Genomic DNA, 21852 nt, shown 5'->3' on the forward strand with positions numbered 1-21852 from the left:
TTTTTGTAGAGAGTCGGAAGAAGAAATAATTTGTTTTCTTCCTATTTTTCTTCATCGTCAGCTTTGTCCGGCTTCTTAGCCAAGGACAAAAGCTGTTGATGTTGGAGTTTGTAGCTTAGGACAGTCTTGTAATGTTCTGATGTAAATTTCAATTTCATAAATGTATTTTCTTAATATATTAATGAAATTTTATATTTTTGCAAGATTTTGTCTCTGAGATGTTTTAAATTCTGCTGCATTTTTAAATCCTGATATATCCATATTCTGATGACCATTTTAATTACTGATATAAATTAAGTTCTGATTTTAAAATATCAGTACTTGTTTACTTGATTTATTTTTTTGGTCATTCTCACACTTGAATATTTTTACAGAATATTGGTTTTGCAGTGAAAATGATTAAATAAGTGGGAACAGTTTAAATTTTGAATTAAAACTGACTTACCTCAATTAATGGGATTACTTGGTAAGTAGAACGGTTTTTCCTTGAAAAACTGCATGTGATAAGTAATGATTACTATTTTCCCGTGCCCATTAACTATTCATTATTGCTACATGTCTGACAGGTGTCCAACGGTTATTTTTTTTAACCATGTATAAGTAAGAGAGAGAGAAGATTATACAATCTTTTATTCACTTTTACACTTTATCTCTCTTTCTTTACTTTTACTATCTCTCATCTCCTGACGTTGGTTTTCATACAGACATTTTATCAAATACCTTCCAGGCAACCTTAATTCTCAATTTTTTTTCTCATGGCACCTAGGGATTTGATTATAGATGGAGCCAAGTTCGTTCCCAACAACTATGCTACAATCCTAAATCATGATGAAGCTCCATCTGAGTTGCACTTTGTGCAAGCTCTTCTTGCACACAGTGAAATTGGGTATGCATTGACCCAACCACCAGTCTTTTCAAGCCAACAAGTTCTGACATTTTGGCGGACTGAGTATTTTGATAATGGTGGTGCTACTGGTACTCTCATCATTATTTTCGAAGTCAATGATGTTGAGCATGTGGTAACTCCTGGAACAGTTCGTAAAGCTCTACATTTACCAGACGGCTGCATTTTCTCAACACCGGAGTAACTAGTTCTACAACAGCTCATGGCCAATTTGGGGTATGAGAAGAGTTTGACTAAGTTTGTACAGTTGAAATGAGCACATATCAGAAAGGAATGGAGTTTTATTCATAAAAATTTTATTTGATAAACTATTACCTAAACTCGACAAAAGCGAAAAATAAACTATTAAAATAAAAAAAATGGTTACAACAAAAATTTGGTGCGAATTGTGAAAATTATTAAAATTAATTTATTTTGGGCGCGGGTAAGGATCACTAGTTCCGGCAAAAGAAAATGCGCGAGTAAGGATCACTAGTTCCAGCAAAAGAAAATTGGAAATATGAACTTTTGCCGACCAACCACTATAATAATGAAAAAAGACCATATTAATAATGAAAAAAAAATAGAGTGATATATGTACATATCGTCATCGTGTCCCTCACTTTCTTGTTCTTGCTTATCGGATTATTCCCAGATTTAATTTCTCCAACCGATACAATCAAATCGAACACCACCCTTTTCTCATCTTCGTCTCTACAATCTGTAAGTCCTTTTTAATTCTTTAATTCTCCATGCTATATACATGTATGTATATTCTTTGTGTCTGTATTTTGATACTGTTATTACACAAACTAGTTGAATCTTCTACATGCATTTGATCAGACCATGATTGTGTCTTAACTCTTTCACTTTTCAGTTATTTTACACTTCTTAAATTTTAATTATAATTATCGTATTTTAGTAGTCACTGTTTGTAACTGATTAGGCGAGCTTAGGTTTTTAATGTGATGTTTTTTTATTTAAAATTTGAGTTTGTGGATGATGGTGGACAACAACGTAGAACAAATATTTTTGGAATTATATGAGAAAAAGTTAAGTGAATTAATCTATTACCTGTTTAATTTGTTGGAATTTTGTGGTTAAAGAGACATAGTTGCAGCTGCTAATTTTACCACACAAAGAAACCTAGCTATTTTACCAAACATACCTAGTACATCTATGTTGTAAGAGTAGGGTGGGAGGGTAATATGTACGCATACGTTATCCCTATTCTGAGCCCTTTAAACATTCCTAAATAAGGATACAGATTATAAACCCATAATACATTTTTTTCTAGCCTGAAATTGTTTGAAATCAAATTATTTTGAATACGATGAAATTTGTGATAATTAGTTGAGTATAATGGAATATATATTTTGAATTTTGTTTGCGGTTATCATAATTTTTATGTACTCATTTTGTTATTTATTTAGGTATAATTTTGTTTTAGTGTGAATTAGAGGGTTGATGAATCTCTGGTGACAAAATTAAGATCGAGGGGATTTGTAAACAAATATCGCAAGATGGCTTGTAAAGGGTTTCTTGAGTGCCTATTGAAGCTCTTTAACTTCTTGTTAACTCTCGTGGGTGTGGCCATGGTGGGCTATTCTATCTACCTCTTCGTTGAGTACAAAAATGAATCTGCAGTTGATCCTGGGATGGCACCTTCCAGCAGTGAAATGGTAAAGCTCGGTCGTCCATTACTGATGGCTGTGTCACTATCAAACAACATTTTTGATAACTTGCCTCGAGCCTGGTGAGATGCCAAAGTTTGCACTCGTACTTGTTTTTAGGTGTTTGGTCGAGTCCTTTTCTATAACGTCTAGCTGGGTTTTGCATGACTCTGTTGTACCTTTGGACAAATATCTAGCTTATTAAAGGTGATGTTATTTTTCATCATCTATTCTTTAATTGTTTGTAGTTGGAATAACGGGGAACAAAAACACCAGCAACACAGGACTTGTCACCACTTATTAGATTCTTAACTTTTGTTAAGGGTTGTAGATTTAGTTTCCTTCTGATTACCTTTTTAATGGCAAGTGTAAGTTAATAAGCGAGAATGAAAATGTTAGTGCAGTTTCCCGCATCCTGTTAAAAATTTAGCTTCCCCGCCGCTGTACCTAAGTAGGGGAATCACCATTTACTGCATTACTAGTCTAGTTTATAAGGGAGACGTCATTGCTAGTGGTTCTAGTGCAACAGATGGTTGCTTAGCTTATTAAGGTTCTGTTTACGTGCACTCTTTTGTCTGTATCACGAATCATTAATGTAGCTTTATGGATTTTTTAAATAAATGTACCACATGGATTTCTTTGCTGTCAAACTGTCAATATTGATCTTGACAGATACCAGATGCTGGTTGCCGTAAAACTAAAAAAGGACCCCTTTGCCAGAAGAAAGCATTGCGCCTCTTTCGTATTAGAAGTGATAATATATATTGCTTCTCCCCTGATTCTACCTACTATAGCAACCATTTTGTCATCTTATTCTCTTCAAAAGCATGTAAATGTCCAAGCGGCGATACAAGAGCGGAATAAACCATAAATTCTTCAATTCCTTGATCCTAATTACACGGTTCCTTGTGGGTCGTGAGACAGAGAAAAAAGCCACACAAGTTATTAAAATTAAATAGATTGTTGGTAGTAAGCCAAGTAGAATTCTCATCATACATGTTTATGAGTAGAATGCTAGTTTCTAAATGTATTTAGGATAGCTGCTGTAATTACATTGCAATATGTGCTTATTTTGTAATATTTACATGATGCAGATGCACAATGTAGATATGTTTGTAAATTTTGAATGACACGCCTACTTTTTGAGAAGAAACATATACTCTAAAGATTCATGGATGATGGACCCATCCATGTTTATTTAATTTCTCAAAATTAAGAATATGATGGCTGATAAGTTCATTGGTCTGCAGGTTCATATACTTAATATTTGGGATTGGTGTAATTATCTTCTTCATATCTTGTTTTGGGTGCATTGGAGCAGCAACAAGGAATGGGTGCTGTCTGTCTTGTGTATCCGTGATACTTGTTTATCTTTTGATCAAATGATCAAAGTCGTAGTAGTCTATTTTGACAACGTAAGAGTAAGTAGTTATATATTGGATATGGGCACCTTGACTGTTCTATCCATTGAATGATGACAATGATGCAAGACAAGGTTTAGATTGATGCAAGACAAGGTTTAGATGGCTAAATAAAGGAGAGAAAACCTATTTTGATATGGTTGGGTTAAAATCTACCTTGCTGATACAAGCACGTGATTCTGATCTTTTGACGGGGTTAAAACCTAGAAAACGAAAAGAAATCATTGAAATCATTATCTAGATCCATAATAGATAATAATGATGATATATGTGAATTCCAAGTAGATAATTATTACAATATATCTCAATTCTCGAATATTTATAATAAATACAAATATATTAGAAATACACTTGCATCAGAATGATAATATAATTTAATCGACTACTAGTTTAATTATTTTATGTTCCACATCAGTCATCATGCTCATGTTATCATATTTATCAATATATTAGGGTAGCCAATGACTATTTGTTCTCCTAGCTTGGGTACTTGTACATGGAATCAGTGGAAATGAAATAAATTTTACATATCAAGCATTTTACTGACAGTTCATCTGAATTTAACATATCCAGAATATGAAATTGATTGAAAATATATTTATGAGCTTTCTATCTGTTGGTTTGTTTTGAGTTCCTTGACACAATGAAGTATTCGGTCTTGTTGATATTGGTGATCTTGGTAGAACTAGCTGCGTCGGCGTTTATATTCTTTGACGAAAGTTGGAAAGATGTAGGTAGATGTATAAACGTTTATTTAAAGTTCAGATTTTTTTTCCTGTTACCTTTTCTGATTGGGTACACAAATTTGTCTCAGCAAATTCCCGATGACAAGACTGGCGATTTTGATAAAATTTCTGACTTTCTGGAAAAAAACTGGAAAATTGCGAGATGGGTTGCTCTTGGGGCTATCGTTCTGCAGGTAAGACAGAGTCTTCTGCTGTCAAGTATAATTTGGCTTTCCATTGATAAAGAAATTTAATCCCTGTTCTTTTCATCAGTATGAGAACTTCACTTGATATATAAATATGTTGATACCTAATCTAGCTTACGTATGTGTAAATAGAAGAAAATTTGTTCAAAAAACTTTACACAAGAGATTATTGGTAGTCGTGAATAAAATTCACTTACATCCCATATTACGGTGCAGTGCATGAATAATCCAAGCTGAAACCAACTGAAAGTTGAGATTTTTCTTAGGGGTAACAATAAACATAAACATTGCCTTCTCACTTGAATTACTTGTTCACTTTCTTAAACAAAACTCTTGATAGTATATCATCTACTAAAATAATGACAGATGCGAGCGGGGTGGGATAATCTAGTTGGTAAGGGCTTATCCTTTATCATCCCAGCCATTGGGTTCGATTCGTGCTCCTCCCGAGATTTATTTAAGAACGGATACTACTTATAAGCTTATAAGATATATTTGAAAAATAATGACAGCTGCAGATTACCTTCTTCTGTGTTTAAGTTATTTCAAATATCTGAGAAGAGAGGTTTTCTGATTTTATCTTTACAGTTATTGAACTCCTAAATCAGGAAGGACTTGCTACTGTAGAAATTTAATATTCATCTTTCTTCTTTATCCAAGTCTAAAATTGCAACTATAATATTGGCTTATTTTATGATTTTGATGGTAGAGTGACTATAAAAAATTAAAATGGAGATGTAACAATATTCGTCTCAACATAATTATAGCACTTTCATAGTAATTCAAAAACCAATTTCACAAGGCTGTACAATGTAAATATACATGTCTATAGCAGTACAAAGTCAAATTGAAAAATTTTGGTCTCACACCATTCAAGTCTTGACTTCATCAATTATAGCTCAGAGTATTATAATTAATTCATCTGGCCAATAAAGACGCTTGGGGAGACTTGGGTAGGCCGCTTCAGAAAAATTTGGGTTTAAAATAGTAAGCTATTAATTTTAGAACTACTTGTATGAATAAACTGCAATTGAGGGTATCCATGATCATCCGAGAGAGGGCCCTCTCCGATAGCTACAGTATCTTCTGATTTCCTTTCGAATTTTCTCGTTTTGTTAATGGCTTTCCAAGATGCTTTCTCTCATTTTATGTTGACTTGCTGCTCGGAAGTTCTGGTTTCGTTTTTAAAACTCTGACCATACTTCATGTTCCTCCCCTCAATTCTGCTTATATTATGTGTCCTATTCCTATGCGACTGCCTCATCTAGGTCAAATCCCTTATTTTCATGTAGGCTTCTTCTATCTGTTGGATATTAGAAGTAAAGGTTCTTCTTATATTCTCCTGCAAGCTCAAATTGTATTTGACGAACTGGCCCAATCCTAGTAAAATTTCGGGTTTTTGCAAAATCTTCTAGAATGTCCAACATCGCTTGCATCATCATTACTACATATCTGCGGCAATTCATCGTACCTGGTTCTAGCAGTTTAATAGTTTCTTCTACCATCTTCAAAGACGGAGACAATTTGAGGGCTCTTTCTGCCTGCAAATGCTCAAAATTTTGGAACTGAGGATTAATTTAGCAACTCTTGTGAAAGTATATATGTTTGCACTAAAACATCCATCAAAATTATTTTCTTAAGTTTTCTATAATTTTAAAACTGATGTACTAAATCTATATTGCAGAGTTATCTGTATGAATAATTGTGTATCTGTACACGCACTGGTCCATAATAATGCAAAAGTTTTAAATTTTTATGTATTGATATGTTAACATAACTAGCTTAAAACCCGTGCGATGCACGGATTCTTTTTAATATTATATAAAAAATATTGAATTTAATTATATTCTGATTATAATTTTGCTATATCCTGAATCAATTGTATTATTTTTCAGCCCGGGTGAAAGTATATATAGATTTGTTTTAGTTTGACGCTATTATACGAACTAACGAATTATCTCTAGTTTCGTTAAATAAAATAAATAGACTTGCCCGTGATTTTTGAAGTTGTTTTAGTTGGAAAACAGAAAAAAGGTACTCCCTCTGTCCCATTGGATTGTTTACGTTACTTTTCGGCACGCTTTTCAATGTTCGTTTAAAGTATAGTTTCATAATATTTTTTAAAATTTTTTATTTTGAAAAAAAGTTTTAATGTTTAAACTTTTATTCAATTTTTTTTTTCTTGAAAAAACGTTATGAAACTATACTTTATAGAAGTCTCGAAATGCGTGCCGAATAGTAACGTAAACATCCAGTGGGACGGAGGGAGTAATATGTTATAGTTGAAAAATATTTTGAAGTCTTTTTCTATTGTAAGTCTATTATTACTAGGCCAATAAATTTTTTAATTAAAATTAGGGTAATTATGTAAAATCAATCACAAGGGTAATTTGGTAAAATCAGCGTGTAAAAAAACAGGTACCGAAGAAATTCCAGTATTTGCCTATTATAAATTAGTATAGTATATTATAGATATTACTATCTTATATCATGTGCGATGCACAAATTTGTTTCCGTAAAATGTTCCATTGTTTCGTAAGATGTGTACGTGTGTTTTTATATCAAAAGGTAACTGATTTATACATTAATTAAGTAAGAGTAATAAAAACAAAAACGCTAAAATAATTAATAGAGTTGCCTATGACTTCTTTTCTGTCCTGAGATGCACGAATTTTTTTCGTAAGATGTTTCAATGTTTAGTAAGATGTGTATGTGTGTTTATACTTTATATGAAAATGTAATTGATTTATATATTAATTAAATGTCAGGAATTGGTGGTTCCTGAACTAGTTTTGTAACTGTTTTTGGTATTTACTAGTTATATGAGAGAGATAACAGCTAGATATAGCAAAGAAACAGAGAGAAACAGCAGATTAGAGGCAGAAACAAAGAGATAGAGTCAGAAATTGTAGAGAGAGACAGAATCAGATAGTAACTTGAAGAAGAAGATAGATTTCTAGAGAGAAACCCTAGAGAGATAAGAGAGAGACTTGTGGAACAAGTTCCATTTTCATATATTCATAATGCATAAAAGAAACAGAACATTAGTCTGGTTTATATAGACCAGCACCATACAAGATTGTAAAGACCAAACTACCCCTAGATGACTTATACTACTGCTACTTGTTCCCTATTCCTGACATATCTCCCCTCTTGAAAATGAACCATTTCCTCATGGTTCTTGCACTTCTCAACTTCTTCCCACCAGAATGAAGTACATCTTTGCTATGTTTTCTTTTCTGGTACATGACAACTCTTTTCCATTCAGAATATCTTGCAGCAATTGTTGATGTATAGAAAAATCTCATTACCAACAAGTTGAAAATCCGGCAAACACCTCCTGGATCAAAAATTGTTATTGTATACCTTCTTCTCCAGCCCTCCTGGACTTCAAGTCTTGTTATCTTACATGAGCTGCCTTCTCTTGATACAATTTACTTGTAGAGTTGTACAATTATCTCACCTATCACAGGATTACATTGTTGATTAGTCTCAGCCAGAATTATATCAATTCCATCACTCACTTGGACATTCTGTCTTTGAACTCTAGCTGAAATATCAATCTCAGTGATAACCACATTCCTCTGTAAATGAAAAAGTTCCTCCAACAGCTGCTCTATTGCTAGAGTATTCAAACTAATATCATGTCGATGCCTACGTTGATTAGCAACTACTTCCTTCATCACCTCACTCTTAATCGTATTGTTGAACTTGTTAACACCTTTTGATTCCTTGTTTTACACCTGACCACCCGGATCAAAGATAAGCCTATTCCCATTGCTAAAATTGTCAGATTCCATACCTGACCCATAAGAATTTTCAGCTGCCAGGGAATCTTTGATATTTAATTTGCACAGAAAAGCCTCAACTATCTTTTTCATGTTGGCAGGAAACAAGGAAAAAACTTCTTCCAACTGGAGTGTCATCTCATTAATTATATTGTTACCGCCCTTCCACTGTTGTAAGTCTTTCATGTTTGCAACCAGTTCCATTGGGCTTTCATTTATGCAGATTTCAGTTGTTTTCCTAGGAACGTGTTCCTTGGTGAAATCAATAGAATAACTCAATTCATCTCCACCTTCAGCTAAAACAGTTTTGCTTTCAGAGTTCATGTCCAACACAAATTTAGTCCTAGATGAACAGGTTGAACACTTAATCAGGTGATTCACGCTAAGAAATTCAAACTTCTCTCTTGGAAACTTTTCAATAGTGTCAGACTCACTAGACTAGACTCACTAGACTCGCTGGGAGATTGATTTTGAGGCTCCACAATTACATCCCTCTTTGCCTTCAAGGTTTTAGATGCTTGCCCATCACCAATTGGGAGTTGCATCTCTCCTTTTTCCTCTTCACCAGTTTTCTTATAGCTTAGTGAATTCTCTTTGTACAATGTTGCTGATCACTTTCAGTTTCCTTGTCACGGTCTTTTGACTTTTCTTCATAGGCTTTTAAGAAATTTAAATCTTGATGTTTTAAAATAAAGCAAGGTGCAGGCTGCAACCTCAACTTATCCAGTTCTGTGGATGCTATCACATCTGTCGGCATTTGAAACTCTGGCCCTGACTTTATTGTCACATATAGATCTTCTTTTTCATCATACTTCTTCTCCCTTAGTTTTATTCTTAAATCAGATGTGCACTCCAACACCGTAGCATCGATAGAATTGCCTTTTTTCAAAACTCTGTTTAGGCTTAAAGAAATCCTCCAGACCCAAAGCTATACAAATGATTTCTTCATAGCGCCAATCCTCTTTATCTTCACCTGGCAATTCATCAAACTTTGGAGAATTTAATTTGAGAGGATGTTATGATTCGAGTAGATCATTTCCTGGTAAACTTGATTCAACAGAAAGATTCACATATCCAGCTTATCCTTTTTTCTTACCTTTCATCTTTTTCAATTTTTCCGTCTTCAGAGCAGCTTTACCAATCAAATCTTCTGAATCCGGAAATCTCTTATCAGAAGTCTCCTCGTACCCGAGGAACTGCTGTTGAACTTCTTGTAAGAGTTCATCAAAGCTTAGTCCATTTGCCTTTTCCATGCTTATTCATGCTTATTCTGCAGATGAAACAATTCCTTACCACAAACCAATAGTTAATAACTACACTCCCTACTATAGCACTACAATTTCCCACACAATTCCCCACACCAGTACCAATTGATTCTCACAAACAATTAATCAAACACCGGAGTGCTTGAACAACACCACACTTCAATAAGCACAATTTCTCCAGATATCAACTAATCGGTCCACACAGACGATTACTCACACATATTGTCTACCAGTGAGCACCACACCTTCCAACTGTCCTCCAGTTCAACACACCACAGCTATCAGGAAAAAACACACTACAATATCAATTCTGCAGAGTTTCTACTTCAATTTACTGAGTTAACTTCTCACTTGCAATTATCAAACAGTTTCAGTACACTATCACAAGCACTCAACAATTCACCAACTCTTACTTTACACAGTCAATATCTCTGCTGTTACATTACAACACCAGTCCTCCTTTCAATTTCAACCCCAATCTTCACAATTTTACTGTTTTATTCATATACACAATTAGTTCACAATCGCTTCTCCTTGACAATTAGTCAAACACCTTCAGTACTATATCTCATATTACACCACTAATACAGTATAACTACCGGCAAAACTCAACTACACTACTAATTTTTTTGTGATTTTTCAATAAGGAAAACACAAAACTAGTAACAACTAATAGAAATGAGGTAGTATCTGCTAAACATCACTTCAAAACAACAGATATGTTCAACACAACTACTGATTTGTAAGTCATAGAAGAGAAACAGAGTACCTTGACAAATTTAGCCATAACTTAAGATTTATAACTGCGATTACAACACTTCCACAACCGCTCGATTCGTTTTAACTAGCACAGAAAAGATAAAGCAGTGGCTGGATCAAAATATGGACTCTGATACAAATTTGTCAGGATTGGTGGTTCCTGAACTAGTTTTGTAACTGTTTTTGGTATTTTCTAGTTATATGAGAGAGATAACAGCTAGATATAGCAAAGAAACAGAGAGAAACAGCATATTAGAGGCAGAAACAGAGAGATAGAGTCAGAAATTATAGAGAGAGAGACAGAATCAGATAGTAACTTGAAGAAGAAGATAGATTTCTAGAGAGAAACCCTAGAGAGAGAAGAGAGAGACTTGTGGAACAAGTTCCATTTTCATATATTCATAATGCATAAAAGAAACAGAACATTAGTCTGGTTTATATAGACCAACACCATACAAGATTGTAAAGACCAAACTACCCCTAGATGACTTATACTAGCACACACCACACCATAACACATCAGCACAGTATATACTACTATTGCTACTTATTCCCTATTCCTGACATTAAATAAGGATAATAAAGTAAAAAATAGTAAAATAATTAATAAAATTACCTCTGACTTTTTTTTCTGAAAAAGAAGTGTTTTGGTTCAGTAAAATAAAAAAGTTTCTCCAGCCTCCCCCTCTCATTTGATACACAGTCTATTGATATCAATTGCCCTAAAAAAGTTAAACCCTAATTAGCACTTCCCAAATTGAAATACACTTTGATTTGCAGGATGTTTCTACTATACACGGCTCAAAGAGAAAGCCTTCCATGAATATCTATATAAGTAAAAGAGAGTGGAAAGTTTAATAACCTTTGTTCAGTTAGTTGTAAGATGTGTACGTGTGAATTAACAAAAAAGAAGAAAAAGATGTGTACGTGTATTTATATTTTATATGTAAAGGTAATTGAATTATATCTTAATTAAGGATAATAAAGTAAAATTGGTAAAATAATTAAGGATGGATAATTAAGTAATTTCAGCAAGTACCGACCGACCGATTACCAAAATTTTAATGTTTCGTCTATTATAATAGTGTATTTATATTTTATATGTAAAGGTAATTGATTTATATCTTAAATTAAGTAAGGATAATAAAGTAAAATGGGTAAAATAATTAAGTAAGGATAATTGAGTAATTCCAGCAATTACCGACCAGCCGACTACCAAATTTTTAATGTTTCGTCTATTATAATATACATATAAAGGTAATTGATTTATATCTTAAGTAAGGATAATAAAGTAAAATTGGTAAAATAATTAAGGGTAGATAATTAAGTAATTTCAGCAAGTACCGAAGCAAGTACCGACTGACTGACTACCAAACTTTTAATGTTTATTCTATTATAATATAGTGTATTTATATTTATATGTAAAGGTAATTGATTTATATCTTAATTAAGTAAGGATAATAAAGTAAAATTGGTAAAATAATTAAGGATAATCAAGTAATTTCAGCAAGTACCGACTGACCAACTACCAAACTTTTAATGTTTTGTCTATTATAATATAGTATTATAATATAGTATAGTATAGATGGATTCTGCTATATGGTATACAATACTGGGAGCCCGTGTATAATCTGCCGTATACCTATGTAGCCTCGTTCTGATCACTTGTATTTTTGTAGGTTCTAGTTTTCTTGCTAGCTCTATTGGTAAGGGCTGCAAACCAGCCACCAGAATATGATAGTGATGATGAGTATATAGGAGGCCCTAGGCAACAACGGCAGCCGTTGATCAACAACAGAGTGCCAGTTCCAGCTACAGGTGTCCCTATTGCTGGTACCCTTGACAACCGTCCCAGCAGGAATGATGCTTGGAGCACACGTATGCGGGAAAAGGTGCCCTTTTTCCTTCTAATCACTTTTAGAAATATCTGCAGGTCCATGTGACAGTCTAAAACTTAAGCATCAGCATAGTCTGACTAGTATCAACAAAAATAGAACAGATTCCCTTTTTTTACATAAAAAGGAACTAATTTCTTCTTATATATCTTCAGGTTTCAGATAAAACTGATTTGTTATTTTTTTTTTTTTGGGGGGGGGGGGTGCTTAAATTTGTATTCTCTGATTAAAACTGGATGTTATTATCATGCTCTTCTTTATTACTAATTTGCGTGCCATGCCCCTTTAGTACTTGTTCCTCATACGCTTGTTGAATTCCAGAGTACCTACTACATTATTGATCTGGTTGCATGATCTTTACAATTAAAATGAAGTCTTTGTTGCTGGTTGCATGCTCTGTACAAAGTTTGATGTTTATCTTGTGTTTCCTTTCCTTGCGTATAATCAGTATGGACTTGATACTTCGGAGTTTACATACAACCCGTCTGAATCGAACAGGAATCAGCAAGCTTCCCCACAGCAGCAAACAGAGGAAGGGAGTCGTTGCACAATCATGTAATAAATGTTTGGGTTTTGCACAAGTTTTTTTATTGTATGAGTTTCTTTTAACCGATTTTCACCGGGTGGTGTTCCGTTAACATATGGGATTTTGTATGTTTGGAGTTCCTTCTGTTTGTTAAGTTTGTGTAGAGAACATTGTGGAACCTGTTTTATCCTTACTGAATCTGGTGTTTTTTCTCCGAGTACACACCTCTTTCGGTGCAACGTGGTTATCAGTGTTATGCTCACTCCCTTTCAATATAGTAGTACAGTCGTCAAAAAAAGAAAATTTTGATATAAATTTTAGATGATTTAACATTTTAGATGATTTTCTGAGAATACGCATAGTTTATATTTTCAAATTAACTCTATTTCACATTTTTCTATTTTACATTTTCAAAATCAACTCTATTTTACATATTATATTCAACTGTTGTAAATATTTGATATAAATGAAAATTTTCTGGGCAATGATAAGTGCACGTAACGAAATTAGCTAAAGAAAATTTGAACCGATGTTATTACCTTCCGTCATTATCTTTTCTCAACTTTAGTCGACTACTACATTTTTAAAGGAAGCTGATATATGAATATCCTTAATGATACGTGCACAACTTTTTTTTAATAGGATCAAAATACTATTGTTTGCATATTTTCATGATTTTTGGTCCTAATTTTCATAAAAGGTCGTGCAAATATGGATGAGAGTGTGTACATGTCGACTACTCTTTAAATTCTTATATTATGTGTTTTTGCTTAACTTCAGTTCGAATTAGCACTTATCTCATTGCATTGTTTTAAATTGTTATACAATTTATTATTGTTAAGAATTTTTTAATTTAAATTAGAGTTGGGGGAGATGGTTACTGACAACGGTTTGCTAGTGAGCTGTTATGCAATAATAGGTTTTTAGCCGTTGAATAAGTCATTTGACGGTTGTGATTAAAAAAAATCGCTACATGAATCGCAGACATTGTCTATAGTTAAGTGAAATTATATTTTTGCCCCTAGTCACGGACTGCGGATAGTTGAGTCTGAATTAGACTTCTATTTTTTAAGTGAGAATGGACCACCTGCATTAAAATGGAGTAAGCGATTTCAGGTCCTAACCGTGATCAGGGGCAAAAATGTAATGTAACCGAATTATACTTGTATTGGTTCTATTTACGTTTTTCGTTGGATTCCTGTGTTGCATAATACTTACCTGACAAACGTTTGTTAGGGATGTTCCCGTATGTAAGTATGGTTTCTAAGTACTTACAAATATATAAATAAAGAGCCTAATATCAGTGCACGTTAAATCAAATAACTTGATATTATTAAAAATAGTTTTTAATAAAGGATGACTTGATTTTTTTTCTTGGAGTTCATCACCTTGCCTTGCCTCTGACACTCACTCAGCGTTCATCCGAGAGAGACAAATGTGTGACTGCATATCAATTTTCATAAGAGCAACCTCTTTGGGTTTGATGAGGATAACACGACTCTAAGAGCCTCCACAGCCCTCGGGGTCAACTCCCCGAGTACACTTACATATTCCCCGTCAGGTCCCCGAAATATGACTCTATAAAAAAGTTACTCAAACCTATTCAATATTAAGCCCACTTCCCACATTTGTATAGGACCCCTTATATTATTATTATATTATATATCAAATAATTGTTTTTATTATTTGATTTTAATTTTAATTTATTAGTACACAAATTTTTATAATAAAATTAAAGTAATTAATTATTAAAAACACAATTTTTATCAACCAAAACTAAGAAAATTTCACAAAAAGAACATCACATTATAAATAATATATATATACTGTGCATATAAGATGAAGATGGGTTTATATATACATATAATGGGTGTGAAATGAGTGGAAAATTGCCAGCTTTGTTAACTGTTGTTTACACGTTTAGCTAAAAACTAGCTCTATAGCCCGTGCAATGCACGGGTATGCTCTATATTGAACGAATCGATATTATTTTAGTTATATTTTATGATAATATTTCATGTTATCCCCCCGAATGTTGATGGATTTATTTGTGTATACGAGTAGATTTTTATTGTGATGACATTGGTGCAATAGTGTTTATCTATAATTGACGTAAAGACTAGTGACATTTCTTGTTTTCCACCGTTAAAGACGATCTATCGAAGTTTTTTAGAAATTTTAGTAATTGCCTAAACTACTGCACGATATAGTTGTTTGTTTACATAAAATTTTATTTTATAATTGTTATTTGAATTTTAGTATTTTTCAATTTTAATTTCCGACCTTAGTAACTCTTTCCCCTCTCTCGAAAAATATTAATAAATTCACATCTCTCGACATACTAGGCGCTTCTTGGTTGTATTTCATATGTAAACTTTACCAAGATTATTTATTTTTAGTTAATATTATTCGTTCACGCCATGATGACGCCGTAAAATACCAATATAAACCAATATAATCATATATTTTATGAATTATGAAGACCATAAGTTAAAGGTTTTTTTGCATAAATTAACACATAGATATACATATATATATATATATATATATATATATATATATATTATATACATATATATGTGTGTGTCTATATATATATATGAAAATCCTGAATTTAATTTTTTTGTGTAAATATAAGAATATATATACGTTTATATATATATATATTTTTTTTGTATGACATGATTAAATATAAATATTTATTCAATTAGAGGTATAAATGATTGCGATGCACATAATCATATTTAATATATAAGTTTCTCTAGTTGATTTGTTTTTAATATTTAATTCGCAAATATTTATAGTAGACTATAATGTGATAAATATGGTATATGTCAGTCAACTGTCTGATTAAAGGTGGGTGTGAAGTGGGAGAGCAGAGATGTCATAATTGGGGTGCGAAGCGAATGGGCGCTGTGTTATTTTTCGGGGCGGGGGCGAAGAGAGAAGAAGTATTCTTTACTTAAGTTTGACCAATTAATATAAATAAATAAATTTTATTTTAATAGTAAGATTTTGTACGATTTTCGCATATGTTTATATATATATTTTTTTTGTCATTAAGATTAACGACGAACAATAATATTTTGTAAAAATAAATTTTATTATAATTTAAATGTACTACCACTTTTTTTATATAAATAACATGATTTTGTATTCAAGTTTCTGATGTATTAATATTGTTTATTTTATAATAATAATAATAATAATAATAATAATTATTATTATTATTATTATTATTTTTAATATATGTGTTTTATAGACATGCTATTCAAATTAAATATTTTTTATTTTTTAATGAAATTTAAAATTATTACTATTACTATTAATAATTATTTTACTTTATATTTAAAATTCACTTATTTATATTATTAATTTGATAATTAATAATTTATGTATTCTCGTCTTTAGAATTTAACTTACGTTAAAAATAAGTACAATTTTATTTTTTGTAGACAAAAAAAATTGAAACATTAAATAAAAGAGAAATTTCATTTGAATATTAGGTTTTTAATATTCGAAGCAAATAAAAAGGACAAGACATGACTGCCACATGCCAAATAGAAAAACAAACTCAGGGTAATATAATATTTTTATTATTTTGCTCTGATAATTAAAAACTTGCTCTGAAAATATAACATTTCTAACTAAATTGTTATATATATACACATGTACGTACATACGCACATATGTTTTTATGGATATATGTATGTATGTATATATGGATACATGCATGCGTGCATATATTTATATAATAATTAGTTTTATATATATATTAAGTATGCAATAATTAATCGATATTAGTAAGTCACTTATGAGATAACTTATGTATTATATGATGCATGCATGTATCTCTATAATAATTAGTTATAAATAAATATATATACTAAGTATGCAACAACTAATCGATATTAGTAAGTCAATTATGTATTATATGAATTCTTATGCAAGGGTTATCATTTAAATTTTTTATACTAATTTTTTTTAATAGAGTATGTAAATTTTATGAAGAAATTATTTTTAATGACTTGCATAATAATGATGTTTTAATTGAGGTAATAAAAATTACATGAATAAATCCGTATTAAATATATAATAATGAATGAGTTGCATAATAATGATGTTTTAATTGAGGTAATAAAAAATACATGAATGAATTGGTATTAATTATATAATAATGAATGAGTATTAATGGTTAAAACAAATAATGTATGGATATTAATTACTGTATTTATGATTAAATTTGCTCAGCGAACCCCCCTGTTGCTGTATTAGATATATAATAGATATCTGATGTAGCAGAGATAAATGAAAAATAATACTAAAACATTAAACTGTCCCAGCCCGGGAAAGAGGGACTGGGCCAGTTTTCTTTACTTCCTCCAATACTGTCCAGTGCCTCTATTTGATGAAACGGTCATTTCACATGTCTCGAGGTGCAAAGCAGCCCCGCGCTGCACATGCTTTAAACAACTGAGCTTCGCTGCTAGGTTGTCGGGGCCTTTCACTTACCTGGGTGCAGTTATTGGATCTTCACCTTTCTCGAATCAGTTTTGGAGTCCGTTATTGTTAAAAGTTAAAAAAAAGTTTGAAGCTTGGAATTCTGATCATTCGTCGATGGTTGAACGACTAGTACTTCTTCAGGAAATTATAGATACTAGTATGCATGTTTTCCGGTTCAACTTGTTTAAAACCTCGATTACTATTTTAAGCAAGTTGGAACAAACTAGGAGACAATTTTTAAAGGACGAATCACCCAATTCGGCTAACAAAAATCATCTCCTAAATTGGGATTCTGTTTGCAAATCGAAAAATGAAGGTGGCATTGATAGAATCTGACAATTCTATAAACATATAATTCTCTAAGATAGAGACAAGAAACGTAATCATCATATATAATTATCGAGATTAAAACCGAAGACGGAAGTGTACCTGAATCCATAAGGTTATAATTGTAATGATATCTGAATCTGAATAATATTCTTGATTATTGTCTTCCTCAACCAAGTACTCCTTAGGGTTTTCTCAATGGCTCTCTCTGATGGGTAGAAGATAAGCCGTGACGTGTACTTGATATATTGGGGACTATAACCCTTTTGTATACCACCTAATTAAATCTCCCATTATAATTTAATTGGATCTGATATTAGGTATCCACTTATTAGGTCCATACCATAAATTAAAATCTAATTGAGTTTCTTATTTGATCACTTAATTTAACCCAATATAATAAATAGCAAATATAATTGATATATTTATATGTAGCCCATAAAATAATTATTATTATTAAAAATAATAATAACAATCTCCCACTTGAGCTTCATATGAATCCAGAATCAATCATACAAAACTTTAGTGCGCAACTTTATGCTATTTATCGTCCTTAGATTTTACCAAAATAATTCGGTCCGTCTACTATATATGTATCAGATTCTGGCGGCATTCGTCATAAACTTTACGTAACTAAACCTTCCAGGGTCACCACACAAATATATTCAACGACATAAATCAATGTATGGATAAGTGGCATAGAAATTACATGTAAAGTGATCTATATAATGTCTATTTCCAACTAGTCCTTAGGCAATCTCTAACGAGATTGATTCCAATTTTCTCAACTCAATGTTAAACCGCAATAAGAAAATTGAACAAAAGTAGAGTGACATTTAATAAAATTCCATAAACTGTATTCTGCAGAACATAAACAACTCAATATTTATTACATAAAATACCGAAATACAAACTCCCACTAAACCAAAGTATCACATAAGGTAACACCCATATGAGCAGTATGCTCGTGAAAAACCTTAGGTGTTAATGCCTTAGTGAGCGGATCCGCAATCATGGAGTGAGTGCCAATGTGTTCTATCGAAATATGTCCACTCTGAATCTTTTCTTTAACAACTAGGAACTTAATATCTATATGTTTTGCATCTGTAGTGCTCCTATTGTTGTTTGAATACTCCACTGCTAATTTATTATCACAAAATATTTTTAATGGTCTTTCAACACCATCAAGAATACGCAAACCAGTGATAAAATTTCGCAGCCATAAAGCTTGATTGGATGCCACAAAACATGCTATATATTCTGCAGCCATGATGGATGAAGCTATGAGCGTCTGTTTGGAAAACCTCCATAAAATCGCTCCACTAGCCAGTAGATAAATATAGCCCGAAGTAGATTTTCTTTCATCTTTGCATCCTCCAAAGTCAGAATCTGAATATCCAATGATTTCTAGATGATCTGATTTCTTGTATGTGAGCAAATAGTCTTTTGTTTTCTTCAAATACTGTAAGACTCGTTTCACTGCTTTCCATTGCTCCATTACCGGATTACTCAAATATCTTTCCAACATTCCAACAATGAATGCTTTTTCTGGACGAGTACAAACTTGAGTATACATTAGACTTCCTGTAACACCCCCAAATCCGGGGTCGGGGATTCGGGTTGTCACAAGTTCCATTTCCCTTATCAATACTTAATCTTAACAGTCAACCAACTACTACGTACTGTGACCCCACAATATACACACACACACACACCACAAGTTATAGTCTCAGAGATGAATGCCAAAAATAACACAAGTCATTTTGTTCCACAATTATAAGCCATTACACCTCAAAAGGGTTTCTGAATGAATTACATATTCCTTGCCATTATTACAATTCATATAGATACATAAGTCTGGTGCATCAAAAGTTGAAAGCCTAGCCTATTGGTAATTCCTACCTCATCTACGGCGGCATCAACGCTTCCAGAAAACTGCGGAACGTTTCCTAACCGCTTGCGAACTGGAAGCTTGGTCCTGTTCATCTTTTCTATCTGTTGTTGTGTGATGAAAGAAGAAAGCAAGGGTGAGCAACAAGCCCACCAAAATAATGATGGATTTTAATCGCAGCGGAGGCATGGTAAAACACTTTTACACATATAAAATCCAAATAAAAGCATATAAATCATGATTAAAACATATGAATCGATTACTAACCTTTAATAGCGATCCAAAAGCAACGATCGGAGATCCTTAGCAGCTGCTCCTCAAACGTGAAGCACTCCACCGGTATCCACCAAGAAAATGACGTTAAGGAGGAGGAGGAGGTGGAGAGAATTAGGTTTTTCTAAAATTTTTGGGTTAGAATAAAAATTGGGTTTATAATAGTATATTTATAGGCAAAATTTTCAGCTGAAATTTTCCCATAAAGTATTATTATTATTAACCCATTTATTATTCTCATTAATATTTAAAACACCTTTTAATTATTAATCCTTTTTCTAAACATTTTAGAAATAATTCTCTCTCTTGATTTAATTTCCAAAAATTAAATTCTTAATTAATAATATTAAGAACTTTTCTTAATTAATTTATAATCAATTAAATCTAATTTAATCAATTATCAAATTTGCCAATTAATTATTTATTTCATAAATAAATAATTATCAGCCATTATTAATTAATTCCTCCACCATTAAATCATTCTCTTTTTATGGTGTGACCCTGTAGGTTCAATATTAAGCCGGTAGTAGAAATAAATAATAATAAAACTATTTTATCATTATTTATATAAATTCTCTAATTTATTAAATATGATTAATTAATTACTCATATTTATTCTACATCGTGAGGGATACTTCTCAGCATATCGCGACTATCCGGATAATACGAATTCACAACTTAGAATACCAAGAACCTATTCAGTGAATAGTTACCGTACAATAAACTCCTTCTACCCTACAATGTCCTGATTAAATACAAGGCATGGATCTCGTGTCAAGCCTATCTAATTTAATCACTTGCTTACCATTTACTATGCTTAGTTCTATGCAAATTAGAAACTCCTTTCTAATTTCATTCACTCTGGCCAGAGATTCCTGAACTAGCATAAGTGGATCAGCCTTGAACATTCGCTTCCTTCACTGGAAGGGGTAGATCCTTTATTGATCATACACTATCTTCGTGTACAAATTCCTATACCCAGTAGAGCCCTAATCATTGTCCCTGGAGACTAAGAACTAAACCAAAACATAGTTCAGTGTACACAAGATGACTATGATGACCTCAAGTCTAAGGATACTTGTACAACTATCACTATGTGAACAACTGCTGACACATGAGTGAACTCCATCAGTTGTTCAGCTGTGCGAGTCATGTTCAGTGAACTTATTCTATAATAAGCACCTGCATACTAGCTATAGTGTCACCACACAAATGTCTATGAGAACAGACATCCTTCAAAATGAAGCAAGCATAGTATGTACTGATCTTTGCGGATTATTAATTACCAGTTAGTAATCCTATGACCAGGAACTATTTAAGTTTAGAGTTATCATCTTTTAGGTCTCACTATTATGATCTCATCATAATCCATAAAAGCTTTACTCTAAACTATGGTATATCTTATTTAAACACTTAAATAGATAGAGCCCGTAATAAAAACAAAACAAGTCTTTTATTAATATCAATGAAATCAAAACAGATTACATAAAAGTTATTCCTAAATCCTAATACATGATTGGACTTGGGACATATTCCTTTCAATCTCCCACTTGTACTAAAGCCAATCACTCTGGTATCTAATATCCATCTAGTCTTTATGACTATCAAAGTGACTTTCATAAAGTAGCTTTGTGAGTGGGTCTGCTATGTTGTTATGTGTGTCAACTCTATTTCAGTACAACACAAGAAATGTTATCGCGCTCCCACTAACCCTTTT

At 32.3% G+C, this 21852-nt stretch overlaps 2 protein-coding genes across 3 annotated transcripts; one reads left to right on the forward strand and one right to left on the reverse strand.

The window, feature by feature from the left end:
- The first annotated feature begins 1426 nt into the window (after positions 1-1426).
- Positions 1427-13403, forward strand: LOC141724297 (tobamovirus multiplication protein 2A-like). 2 transcript variants are annotated; one of them, XM_074526373.1, is made up of 7 exons: positions 1427-1606; positions 2334-2639; positions 3807-3906; positions 4627-4707; positions 4792-4896; positions 12400-12612; positions 13064-13403. In XM_074526373.1, exons 2-7 carry the CDS (start codon positions 2407-2409, stop codon positions 13172-13174), a joined length of 843 nt encoding a protein of 280 aa, XP_074382474.1. In that variant the 5' UTR covers positions 1427-1606; positions 2334-2406; the 3' UTR covers positions 13175-13403. The 2 variants fall into 2 exon arrangements, with proteins under 2 accessions (XP_074382474.1, XP_074382473.1); XM_074526372.1 differs by having other exon boundaries at positions 1428-1606; positions 2317-2639.
- A 5363-nt stretch (positions 13404-18766) lies between these two features.
- Positions 18767-19547, reverse strand: LOC141660271 (secreted RxLR effector protein 161-like). Its single transcript, XM_074467240.1, has 2 exons — positions 18948-19547; positions 18767-18832 (listed from the first exon to the last, which is right to left on the reverse strand). Exons 1-2 carry the CDS (start codon positions 19545-19547, stop codon positions 18767-18769), a joined length of 666 nt encoding a protein of 221 aa, XP_074323341.1.
- Positions 19548-21852: the final 2305 nt, after the last annotated feature.

This window comes from Apium graveolens, chromosome 5 (genome assembly GCF_009905375.1).
Source record: "Apium graveolens cultivar Ventura chromosome 5, ASM990537v1, whole genome shotgun sequence".
Classification (NCBI taxonomy): Eukaryota; Viridiplantae; Streptophyta; class Magnoliopsida; order Apiales; family Apiaceae; genus Apium; species Apium graveolens.

Bases quoted from the DNA above. Each gene is read 5' to 3' on its own strand.
- LOC141724297 (XM_074526373.1), top strand. From the start codon at position 2,407: ATGGCTTGTAAAGGGTTTCTTGAGTGCCTATTGAAGCTCTTTAACTTC. The intron at 2,640-3,806 runs GTGAGATGCCAA...ATTGGTCTGCAG, and splicing joins GATAACTTGCCTCGAGCCTG to GTTCATATACTTAATATTTG. The intron at 4,708-4,791 runs GTAGGTAGATGT...AATTTGTCTCAG, and splicing joins TTGACGAAAGTTGGAAAGAT to CAAATTCCCGATGACAAGAC.
- LOC141660271 (XM_074467240.1), bottom strand. From the start codon at position 19,547: ATGTATACTCAAGTTTGTACTCGTCCAGAAAAAGCATTCATTGTTGGA. The intron at 18,833-18,947 runs GTTTTTCACGAG...TATGTTCTGCAG, and splicing joins CTAAGGCATTAACACCTAAG to AATACAGTTTATGGAATTTT.